This window comes from Vidua chalybeata, chromosome 6 (genome assembly GCF_026979565.1).
Source record: "Vidua chalybeata isolate OUT-0048 chromosome 6, bVidCha1 merged haplotype, whole genome shotgun sequence".
Classification (NCBI taxonomy): Eukaryota; Metazoa; Chordata; class Aves; order Passeriformes; family Viduidae; genus Vidua; species Vidua chalybeata.
Window position 1 is genome coordinate 17847889 of NC_071535.1, and position 12602 is coordinate 17860490.

At 40.8% G+C, this 12602-nt stretch overlaps 1 protein-coding gene and 1 long non-coding RNA gene across 4 annotated transcripts in view; one reads left to right on the forward strand and one right to left on the reverse strand.

Annotated features, from left to right (window-relative positions):
- Nucleotides 1-4314: 4314 nt before the first annotated feature.
- On the reverse strand, nucleotides 4315-6154 carry LOC128789897 (uncharacterized). Its single transcript, XR_008431569.1, has 2 exons — nucleotides 6083-6154; nucleotides 4315-5883 (listed from the first exon to the last, which is right to left on the reverse strand). It is a non-coding gene; the product is annotated as an uncharacterized LOC128789897 (long non-coding RNA).
- A 1107-nt stretch (nucleotides 6155-7261) lies between these two features.
- Nucleotides 7262-12602, forward strand: part of GALC (galactosylceramidase) — a 30904-nt gene continuing 25563 nt past the window's right edge. For all 3 annotated transcript variants that reach the window (XM_053946188.1, XM_053946187.1, XM_053946189.1), the window contains exons 1-4: nucleotides 7262-7438; nucleotides 8346-8414; nucleotides 10216-10279; nucleotides 12082-12195. In XM_053946188.1, coding sequence (XP_053802163.1) covers nucleotides 7271-7438; nucleotides 8346-8414; nucleotides 10216-10279; nucleotides 12082-12195 — 415 coding nt within the window. In that variant the 5' untranslated portion in view covers nucleotides 7262-7270. The remainder of the gene's footprint in view (nucleotides 7439-8345; nucleotides 8415-10215; nucleotides 10280-12081; nucleotides 12196-12602) is intronic.

Sequence of the window (12602 nt, forward strand, 5' to 3'; positions counted from 1 at the left end):
GTTAGTTAACTTCTTGTATTACAGATTCACCATCCTTGTAAGCTCCCAACTTTTCTCTTACTACCCACAACAGCTTATTTTGTATCTACTCTTAGACCAACATGCCAATTTCCTCATACCACTTGGGTTTTCTCAGCTTTTTCATTTTAGCTCATTGTTTCTAAGAATTTTGCTCTGTTCATCTTACTGATTATAAAGTAAAACACTTGTCCTTATATTGCTCTTATCTGAATAAACCATGCGTTCTTTGGGGCAAGACTTTGCTTTGCTCTTCTGCCAACTGCCTTAATGAACTAATATCTGAAAGTGCACTTGGCTAATGGCAGGCTGGGACACTAAAAATGAAATTCAAGGAAATCGGTTGAGACTACATGAAAATTGTCGCCTCAGTTTTTTCTGTCCTTCATATTCACAAGTCACTGTACTCCATTGCTTTCTTTTCTTCTTAACCAGTATGTTCCTTAGTTCCTGTGAACACAGCCTTGGAGGCCGTGCAGCATTCCCAGGTAATCCATGTCCGAACTTTGATGACACATTGATGGTACTTACATGAGGACATGCTTTCAATGATGGTAATAACGAGAAGTGTGTCATTCTGGCACGTATTGATGACCTATACTTAAGTGTGTCAAAGAGCCAGCAAATGAAGCTTACCACAACGCATGCTGCAGTTTCTTGCACAGAAATATAAAAGCAGAAAGCACCACTTTGCCCTGATTACAACACATTTCACTCAAATTGCTTGGGGCCTTATTTCAGAGGAAGTAGTCAATATCACGCTTTCTTGCTGAGTTGTTTTTTTCATAATTAGGACTTTGTAATGCAAGATGATTTTTCTTACCTGAATGCATGATCTGAAGCATTCCCAGGTTTTCTCTCTGCTACTGAGCACACCTGCTGGCTTTGCCTAGGAGGATGGTATTGGCTTACAGCTATTCTAAAAAACAATATTTGATTATTTTCCCCAACGATATATTGTTTTAACCATCAAGGAATTTTGGTTTAATAATATGGTCTAATGGTTTGATTTTCACAGTCCAAACCTACTGTGACTAATTCCATATACTTGTGACTTATTTTGATCTCAGATGTTTCAAATTAAAAAAGTATAAAAATTCTTAACAGCAATTCTTTCTTTTAGACACATTATTCAATTATTACCATAGTTCTTGCCTCTGTCATTTTGCTACAGAAAACCCACTGTACAGGAATTCTGAAGGGTTAGTAAGACAAAAAATTTAGAGAAATGGACTAGCAAATGCTTCAAGTACTGTATGAAAACAAGCCTGTAACGGAATTCTGTGAGATTTCCTAGAGAAAAGTAGTCATTATATACTGGATTTGTATCAACACATTTCTACAGTATCTTCTTCAGGTTCACAGAGAGCTTTATGTGGTCTCTCCATTTATGACATTGTGAAAGTCGCAAAGTACAAAGTTAAATTTTCATAAGCTTAAATACAAAAGGATATTCCATACTCCTATCTGTAAAAAACTTTGTAAGGGAAGAAAGGAACAATGCTGTGAGAGCTAGCGCAGTAGCTGCTGTACTGATGATACTGTATATCAATCACAAGATGGAAAGATAGATTGTTTTCCTTTTTCTCTTTAAGAAATTTCAAAAAAGTAGATTGCTTTGTGTTCTCAAAATAAGTTCTACTGCCAAGTTGAGTTCTTCAAGTACAGGGGATGTTCCATAGCTAATTCTTTTTACCTAAGGAGCAGATCTTACAACTCAGTTCTGAAAAACTTCACCGTTTAGGAGAGTTGAAATATGCCTTTCTGAAACATGGCCTTTTTTGCTTAAAATTAACAGCAATTTTCCTCATACAACATTAAATTTCACCTACACATCTCCATGAGATTCTGTAGAGACTCAAGTCTAAAAGAGCTCAGCCTTTTTAACTTTAACATATAATTTACAGACTGTTTCATTGAGCATAAACATTCACTTAATGTGAGCAAATAGGAAAAAAAAACCCCACATTTTTAGAATGTAGGCCATACAGGCAAGTATTATTTTGCTATATCTTTAAGTGCCTCATGTTTTCCTCTATGCATACAGAAAGATGTACAATATATTTTCACATACATGATACATGGCATTCAATGAAGCTATTTTTAACAGAGCTTATTTTTCTGCTAAGTTTTAAGCATTTTGCATATTCATATGAATAGCACTGGGTATCTTAACAGTGTCTGAAAATACTGGAGAACACTAATAGAAGAGTTACCAGGACCCTCTGTGAGTCCTGAGGCACATTTTGCAGCGATGGGACAGCTCAGAATGTTGAAAATTCATCCCCAAATACAGTTCTTCTCCATTCTTCCCCCCTTTTGTAATCAACAGTATTTTGACCATGGCAATGCCATTACAACAAACAATGAATCAATCCTAGAATCTGCAATCCTAGGCACATCTTTCCTAATTCAATCCTTTGATGTCTTTTGCCTTAGTCTCATGTTTTGGTTGTGCTGGGATTTCTCCCAGAGCAATATTTTCCAGCCCCTTTGTGTCCCTACTGTCACATGTATGATGCCAGCATCCCATCAGGGAGAGCTAGGCTGAAACCTGTCCCAGAATGTTGAAACCTGTCCCTGGCTCCTGAGCACTTACCTTGGCTGCCACGTGTCCCCGTGCAGTGGTTCCCATTATGCCATTGGCACTGTAACCTGTATCTGCTTCTGAGAAAGTGTCTGCTTCTGCTTCATCAGATACAGAGACAGGAAGCTGCTCTTAGATAAACAGGCAGCAGTTCACACATCTCTTGGTTTTGCTTCCTTTTTTTTTATTCTGTCCCCAATTCCTTGTTAAGCTAAGCTTATCCATGAGAAAAAAGATGATGAAAAAAGGATGGAAGCAACCTCAGTAGATATAGGAATACTTTTAGAGAGTTTATAAAAGTTTAATTTAAAATATTGCCTAATTATATGACTGTAGTGTATTATATACCCCTTATCTAGGAGACATTATGTTCTGCAGAGGAACCAATCCACAGAAATGAAATGCTGTGTTTTATTTGTGTTTACTTGTATAAGCTCAAAATGTGTATATATTTTGTTGACTGAAGGACCTCACCTGCCTTTCCCTACAAACTGATCACAGAATCAAGTAAGAATCCACACGAGAAGAGCTCAAAAATGTTTTACAATGACTTTAGGAGTTTGTGGAAAAAGAATTAAGTATTTTCAGAATTTATGAGAAGTTCATGAATAGTTTTAGTTAACAAAGGATAATAGCATTTCATGCACTGACAGGTTACATATTTATGTATTTTTTTATAAACTGACTCTGAGGTTGGATGCAGTTTTCAGAGGAGTGATTCTTTTAAGAGATAATTCTATTCAATTAGACCAGTGGAAAGTTTTACATGAGCATGGTTCTCTTCCCCCTCCGTGATCTGAATAGTTTATTGCATTTTTTTCTTAGATTCTGTTTGGAACAATACAATTCTGCTTTAAGAAAGTGGGTACAATTTCACTTGAAATGTCCATCTGTTGAGTAACACCAAAACTGTCCGGTTTGATGATTCAGATGCTAAGGAGAAATGAAAGAGAACAAATTGAAAAGTTCTAAAATAGGAGCATACTGACTTCCTTGAGAATCGCAGGCAGCTCTATAATATTTAACCACAGTATACAGAGATTTGGTTCCTTTTTTTTTAGTCAGTGTGACTTTTTCATCCACAGATTTTACTGATCTGACTGTTACAAGAAGCCTAAACTACCCAATACTTGTGGCCGTTCTCAAACTGTTACAATAGCCCCTTCCTGTCTGGTGAATGGAAGATCAGTTAGATAAATTTCTAAAATAAATTTCAGTCACATCTTCATTTTCACTGAGGGAAAAGTCATTAGAGGAAGACCTATTTCATCACTTTCCATGTGCTTTTTCCTAACATGGTACCTACTAAGTGTCCAGTATGCTGGTTCTGGTGTTTTGTTGAGCATTCCTATAGTTTGCTAAAGAAAAAACAGTTCTTACTGGAAATAGAGAAACAGAGTTGGAACATTTCTACAGTTCTTTTCTGTGATGACAGCAGAATTGAAAGATTAAAGGAAGCAAGAGAGGAGATGATGCTTTTTATGCATTCTGGAAGTAAAACTGTATGTTGAAATAAATTCTTAATTGTGTCCATATGCAAAACCACAATTTTCCAGGGTTTTTGTGAGATCTGGACATACACAGTATCTCAGATCAGTCCTCCAAGAACAACACATGCTATTAGCATTTGATGAGAAAAAAAACCCCAACCCTGAAATAGAAAACCATTAACAGAGGAAAACTATCTTATTTATAAAAGAAGCAATAAGTAAGACCTCAATAAGTTTATTGGTTAAATTTGACTTTACAAAGGATCCATGAACAAAGGTGTTATCAGGAAAATTAAGCCACAAACATCAGAGGTTTATGTCCAAAAAGGAGACAGAGGAGTCCTGTAACTTTATTTGAATAAAGGGAGAGGTCATTCCCCATGGGGTCACTCAAACTTTTTAGGGGATGCAGCCTCCTTTTAATCCTAATTTCCTGGCCACATTTCCCTCTCTCTCTCCCCATTGGCTGAGGTACTTGAGAGGTACAGACTTCCCGAAATGCATTATACCCCTTCTAATGTATACCCCCCTCATTTTTCTTTTTCCTTGTCTCTCTCTTCTTTTTCTCTAAATCCAGACATGTAGGACAGTCTTCAGCGAGTAACAGTCTGTGTCAATTAGTGCAATTCCTATGGAATTCATGGTTCCCCCCCACTGCTTCTTTCACTTCTCCAAATCTGGCCCATAGTTTGTTTGTAAAGAGTTCCTTCTCACTCCTTTCAGCATAAAGAAAAAAATGGTTCAACACAAGGTCAAGATGCAGAATGAAAGTTGACAGAGTCACACCAAAATATCCCTTTCCTTCCACCAAAACAGATTATGAGAATATTTTTCTGTACTAATTGAAAAGGGTGGGCACTCAGCACATCACAGGATTGCAAATACAAGTTTTGAAAACTGACAATTTTAGGATCTAGTGAATGAATAAGAGACTGAATTTCACAGCTGAAGCCTTTTACATGAAATAAATTGATGCATTAATCAATGAAACTATCAAAATGAATCAATAAATAATTCATAATGGTTTTGCAAACCTTCCAGGTGTGTAAAGCTCTACAGTCTGCTGGAATGAATGCGAAATAGGACCAGGAGCATAATGCTACCTCTGGCACTGACTCACAATACCCCTGAGGAAGTCACTCTGACCACCTGCATGTAATAATGGTATCATATAGCTCATCTGGGTGTGAGCAGGCTCATTAGTTAATGCTCGATATTGCTGTAAAGTGCAAAATGTTTTGCGAGTGCTTGGTATTGTCATTTAAAAAGAAATAAACAGGAAACATCAGTCAGGTAATGTCATCACTGAGACATTAGATCCCTCAATGACAGTGGCAGAGACACAGTGACAATAAGAGTGACCGAGGCTCGAATAACAGCATTCTTTATGGTTAGAATGCGTGCAAAACCGGGGCTTTTTCACAGCTCTTACACCATGCAGGACTTTAGCCGAAATACTGAGGTCAACAGACAAGACAGTTCCCCATTACGAATTTTTATACGATAATCAAGCTCATCGCCGATCTCCGGGTTACTTTTCCTCCGAGCTACATGCTTGTATGAGCTGGAGTCTGAGGGAACACCCCGGCGATCCTCACGGAAACTTTTGGTGCGCGGCTCGGCACCACCTCGGCTGCTCTCATTTCGATGCGGCTGCCCTACAGCGCACCCCGAAGGCGTAAATAGCCCATCATAATTTAACCCCAATTTTCAGCACCCCTCTCTGAGGTCCTGCTGACGGAGTTGTGGATCTGAGGCCAACTGGGATTCCCCGGGAAGGGCGCGGCGCTGCCAGTGTGATAAACTGTGGTAACTTGTTTGTTCATCAAAAGAATTGGAATATTAAAGGAGGAAATATAGAAATTAAAGTATAAGGGACTAGCCTGCTTGTTAGGAGATAGGGGAGGACAATAAAAAAGCAACTGCTACAAACCGCAAGGCTATAGACATATTGCAAAACCGCAAGATCACAAGTATGATTAATCACCATATAGGGAGCTTTTCGTAGCTTTTTTGCAGACACAGGCTAAGGATGTCGGGGGATGGCCGGAGCTGATTATGAAATCAGCGGCCACCAGGCAACGGCCACCGGACTAGACAACGTAGGAGTGCTCCGGGTACGCCCATCACTGTCCGGAGCCGATTGTGAAATCAGCGATCACCTGCCTCGACACAACGCAGAAACGACGCAGAGAGATGCTCAAGCTACGCACACCGCTATCGCAAAAAGACACGAATGAAGAAACCTCCAAGAAACTATAAAAAGAAACTGAATAAGGGAGTGGGGTGTGGGGCACTGCAGTGTGGGACACTGCAGGAGGGGCGGTTAGGAGACCCCTACCCACCCAGCGCTGTTTTGCTTGCTACTGCTTGCTGTAATTAATAAAATTCTAATTGACCTTAAAAAGGCTGAATCAAATTATTCGCCTCAATTTATCACACCAGCAACCTCTGCGGGCAGGGCCTGTGCGGGCCTGGCGCGGGGCCTGGGGCCGCTCCCAGCATCTGCCCCTGCGGCGACCCAAGATCTTCTCACGGCACGCTGCAATGTGCTCCTTCAAGGCGCCGCGCCGACTCTGCAGGGCGTCTGGTGGCAGCCTGAGAGCGGCGCAAAACCGGGAAACTGGCTGCGAGGTTCTGGGAGGGCCTGGAAATGAAAGACGCACTAGGAAACGCCGTCCTTCGCCCGGGACAAGTATCTTGCCTTGCCAGAGGCCCCAAAAAGGAGAGTCAGAGCCCCAGAAAAAGACAGTCAGCTTGACGCGGCCCCTAGGCGCGGCTGCTCACACTGCACTGAACGCCACTCCCGCCGCGCTCCTACACAAACCCCGCCTCGCCTCACAGCCATGCGGCTTTCCCACAATCAGCATGACCCCCCAATAGCTTCTCTCGCTGCTCAGAGCCCAACTCCGGCATGGCGACACGCGCCTCACCAGCCTGCCTTGCCCTTTCTTAAAATGGCAGCTGTTGACTTCAGCCGGGCGGGGCTGCCCGTAGAGGCTGGGAAGCCTTCCTGCCCTCCTTTCCCTTGAGCAGGATGGCGGCGCTGGGCGGTGCCGGGCGCTGCCGCCCCGCCCCGGGGCTGGCGGGCGGCGCGGTCACCTGCGCGCGTTGCCGGGCAGTGCGGAGGCGCTGCAGGGACGGGGCGGCTGCGGCGGAGCGGAGCTGGGCCGGGATGGGCTGCGCGGCTCTGCTCTGGGGCACGATCCTGCTTGCCTGCAGCTGCGGCCCGGGGCCCCCCGCGGCCGGCGCCGCTCCGCTCTTGGCGGCCACCTACGTGCTGGACGATTCCAACGGGTTGGGCAGGGAGTTCGACGGGATCGGGGCTGTCAGCGGCGGCGGGGTGAGCCGCTCCGCCGGGGCTGCGGTGCTGGTACCCTCCTCGGCGTGGCAAGGGACACCTGGGCTCGGCATCCCGTCAGTGGGAGCGCGTAGTGGCTTCGGCGGGGCCTGGGCCGGGGGTGTCGCGGAGGGGAGCCCTGAGGACTGGCGGCGTGTGGGGACAGCCCCACGACTTTAGCGGGGCTCGCGGGGGGAGCCTGGAGGCGCTGAGGGGAGCGCTGCGGGCAGCGGTCCGGCTGCGGGGAGATGGAGCCGGGCTCCGCTTTGCGCCAGCCCTCCGGCCACCTGCGCAGTGGCTTTTCGGGGTGCCCAGGGCCAGCCGTGTCCTGGGTGCTGGTGAAGGAGAGCTAAGCCGGGCTGGGTTTTTATGTAGAGGGTTTTAGTAGTCCCTGCATTTTAAAATGCTGGACGTGCCACAGCGGCTCGTCGTCTTTCGTGTGGTCCAGGCAGCAGAGCTGTGAGATTCCCGGAGCTTTTATCCCCTCTTCGACCTGCTGAGATGCTTTCTTTGGCCTTCCACCTGTGTGCCCTGTGAGCTCCCCTTGCTTTGGCATATAGTGAACCAAAGCAGGGAGAATTGAGTAGAGCAGGAGAAATGGTGCTGGGAGGGAGCTGCCTTTTGCTTGTCATACATAAAGCCGTGTGATCTCTTTGTTTCTCTGTTCTTTGGACTCTGTTTTCCGTAAATGCCAGGTAACTATAGTACAACGCAGTTGCAGCCTGTGAAACCAGAAAGGCACAGCTGAAGGTTTAGAAACAAGTTATGTAGGGGCTTAGCTGAGTTCCTGGTGCTATAATTATTTTTGTAGGTTTATTAGCTCTGTGAAAGGCGTAGACTGAAAAGCTGGGATGTTGTTAAACATTTGAAAGTTGTGTTTCCACATTTTCATGTTTTCTTTCCATTATAGGCCACATCTAGACTCCTGGTGAACTACCAAGAACCTTATCGCTCCCAGATTTTAGATTACCTGTTCAAGGTAATGTTGGTTTCATTGCTACAACAACATTTAATTTCATGCAGAATTTCTTACTTTGTAATATGGGAACTCCTATAGTATATTCTATGCTGCTTGAAATTAGACAAAATCCCATGTTGCAAAGCATCTATTTTAGTGCTGAGTGTTATCAGAACTTTAAATTTTAGGTGGTGTTTTTGTTCAGGAGACTGTTTCTTGATATTGTTGTGAAAATTCCTTTTGTGCTTTCACAATGTGTTTTGAAAATATGTTTTCAAAAATGTGTTTAACTGTATATTTGATCATCTGTGTGGGCTAAATCATAAGTTGTTTCTGTGGCTAAAATTGGGGGTTTAGCTGTTCATAGTGATTGAAGGAAGGTGGTCTTAGAGACAGTTTGGATTTTTTTGGAGTACATCTAGGTTAACATAGCATAAAAGCAACTGTGTGGACTGCAGGTTTGTAACAGCATATCTATTCCAAACTAGTCTCAAGTACAACTGCAGTGACTCTAGAAGGTGTAGGAAGTTCATTGGTTTGTAAACTGTATTAGTTAGCAAGTGTAACCTGCGGAATTACTCAATTTAATATATGGTGAGATTATTGCACTGGACATTAATAGCTTGTTTTGCTTTTGGCACTGTAAATTACTCTGCTGGAAGAGGATGTCATGTCACTTTCAAGTAATGCAATCCAGATGGCTGGAGGGGAATAATTTACCATGCAGTTTAAAGAATTAATTTTCAAGGGTAGAGTAAGGTGTAATATGTGCCTGGGGAATCAAAGCTGATGTTTTTTTTTAAGACTAAAGCTGTGTGTTGGTAATATGAATGTTCTGATTAGGCATGTGGTAAAATAAAATCTAGAGAAATCATGATTTTCAAAGAACTTTTGACATACTCTTTTACCAAAACCTCTTAAACTGTCATGTCTGGGGGGGGTGTACCTTGCCTCATTCTCCTTGTCTTTTAGTGTCAGTCAACTTCCATGATGGGAATGGGAGAACAAATGTGTTAGAAGTTTAAAACAAAAAATGTCAAAAAGAGAAATGGTAAATTGGAAATAGTTACTTTGCTGTTAAAAGCAAACAAATATCCCAAACTTGTAAGCCAAAAGACATGTCATCTATGCAGCATTTTTTTAAAAATCAAATTGCATTCTTATGACTTAAAACATTTTTTTAGATACCAAAATTATACTTGGGTCATTCCATGGAGGAAGCCAGCTTATTAGTGGTTATTAAAGTAATGATTAATTGTAACTTCTGGCTTGAGCAACTCTTAAGCCACTAGTGGCTGGAAGAACATATTGGTAGTACAATCACCTGTATGAGCTTCAGAAACTCACCAGAATGTTTCCAGATTATTCCTGACCTGTATGTACGCTCTTTCACATAAGCAGTGTAACACTTTGCAAACAAGAATAAAAGATACTGACTTCAATAATTTGATTTTAAAAGACAACAAGTTTGACTTCTAATAACATTTAAATACTGCTGTGTTTCTCATATATTCTGTGTTCTGCTTTAATAGTGCTTTTATATTTTCTTGAGCATAATCTATTTAAAATCTGCATGGTTGTGGAGAAGTATTGTTAATGGTGCAAGAGTCAATGAAACTGTTTAAAGATCAGTGTACTATTTATCCTGGTGGATTTTCTTTTGAAAAGCAGAAATTTATATAATCTCTCGTTACATTTATAATGGGTGTTTAAAAAGGTAAAAAATTGCATTTTCAGCATGCTCAAAATTGTACACTGACTTATCTCATTCTTCTTGTTAACATCAGGATTCTGTCTGGTTTTCTGTCTCTTTTTTCCACAGCCAAATTTTGGTGCTTCTTTACATATTCTCAAGGTAGAGATTGGAGGTGATGCACAGTCAACAGGTATGGATTTTGCATGAGCAGCATTTAACTTTCCGTGTCAGTGATGCTGTAAGTAACAAGTTCTGCACATGGAACTGAGGCATGGAGATAGCTGAACTGAGTTCTCACTATCATATGGTTAAGAGATTGCATTCTAGAGCAAATCAGTTCTGTTTTTTTCACCCTTATAGTAGGTTTCTGAGTTGCAGAGCATTTCTCACACACGAGTTTTGCAATACCAGATAGTTTATGCCTTAAAAGCATGAAATACAAAGGCATCTGATCAGAAACAGTTACATTTCTTTGGTTTAATTAGCTGCAACATTTCACTGGAGTGGCATTGGCTGGCAGTAGGCAGGATTTTTTTTTTCTTCCTGGGAAGAGTTGCAAATGAAAATGTCTTGATGTAATTTACCTAGCCTACCTACTACATTTGCATACAGGAGGAACTATTTAGTAACTGGTTGTGACCAAAAGCTGAGAAGCAGAGACTACAGCTTGTATCTTTTTTTTTTTTTTTTTTTTTTTTGGTATTTTTCTTAAAGTAAATCTGGCCACATCAGACTCAGTTAATAAATAAAAAGCATAGAATTTGGTTTTGTGGTGTTTTTATATATATATATATATATATATATATATGCATCTATATATGCATGCTGGGTTTATATATATATGCTGGGTTTAAGAGCTTGGTAATGAGTTGCTGGGTGGGGGGACTGGAATCGTCTTCAGGCATGCACAGACCTTCTCTTCAAACACTCTTATTGCTAAGGAGACTGCCACATACTTGTGTGATGGTCCAGTTTTGAAAAGAAGAACAATATGATGCATATATCTCAATGCACTAGACTGCAGCTCTTCTTCTGGCCTGAGAGGTGTGATCAGGAATTCATTTGAAATGTGATATGAACCCTAAACTTGGAATCTAATTGTTCCATGTTCCTGACAAAGTTACATATAGCCAAGAGTTAGTAAGGTAAAAAAATCAATCCTATTTTCTGTGATGAAGTGTGCTGTTTCAGCAGGCTTAATTTAAAAAAGTCTCATTAGAAGAGGTCTCTGCATACAGTTTAACGTCAGTTGCATAATTGTTGCAGTCATGTATGCAAGTTATTACTTGACTTTTGTGTGTAATGATTTCCCATGCAACACTGATTCTTTTGCACCTTTCTAGTTTGTTTACCTTTGCCTGAGGAAATTCAGGACATAGCATTAAATTCTAAAACCTAAGTCACAGAACACCGTGAAAGTTATAAGCTAGATATTTTACTGTAAAAATAAGAAAACTCACGGCCTCTTTCCTGTAATTGAAAAAATTCATGGTAGTTCCTTTCTTTTCTCTCCCTGGACTTGTGTTGTGCAGAAGAAGCAAAATAAAACCTTCTTTTGTTTGTTTTTTGGTTTAGAGATAACTTGCTTATATAATGATTTTTTTCCTCTTAATCTTAATGCTGTAACATTCCTAGTGGTTGTTAGTATCAAGATATGAGACAATAGCAAATATAGATTTAGTGTTATCATAGCTAAGGATATAAAATGCCTAATAGTTAACCACATCTGATGTTAAAAGCAGGCAAAAAAAATGTTCAAAATAAAAATACTAAAATTATACTAAGTTTATATGCTAAAAAGGAAGGGTAGCAAATCTTGCATTTACCTTCCACTATTCCTTTGGCTTTGAAATACATACCAAGGAAGTTGTGAACCATGTTGGAGATACGTGCTTGCATACTATGTTAATGAGCAATGCAGCAAGCTTTATGATGTGTAACAGCTTATGACACAGAAGTTAATTGTGAGCTACCTGTCTCTTTCCTTCCTAGATGGTACTGAACCCTCCCATATGCACTATGAAAATGATGAGAACTACTTCCGGGGCTATGAATGGTGGCTGATGAAAGAAGCTAAAAAGAGGAACCCCAACATTAAACTGATTGGTAAGTTGCTTTGAGCTTTTAGATTTAAATGCTTTTTTATTCCCCTGACTTACCTATTGACCCTTAATTAACATTTTAATGGGGAGATGTTTTGATGTTGCAGTAGACAAAGTAGAATCTAATATTTGTTAAGCTTGTCTTGATGCTCACCGTGTTTTACTTTGTTACAGCAATACAACATCCTGACAAGAAGCATAAGATAACAAATCTCTAATAATTTGCTTGTTTTAAGTGACTAATGCTTTTAGTGTACTGCAGCAATGAACATGATTGATTTATCATGAGAGATGAATTTCTGAATAATTGAGTAATTGAGTAAAAAAATTGGGAGAGATAAAGTAAAGTTACTGCAAGCATAAATATGTGAATCTTACACACACTGCATTTGATTAAATGTTCTTATTACA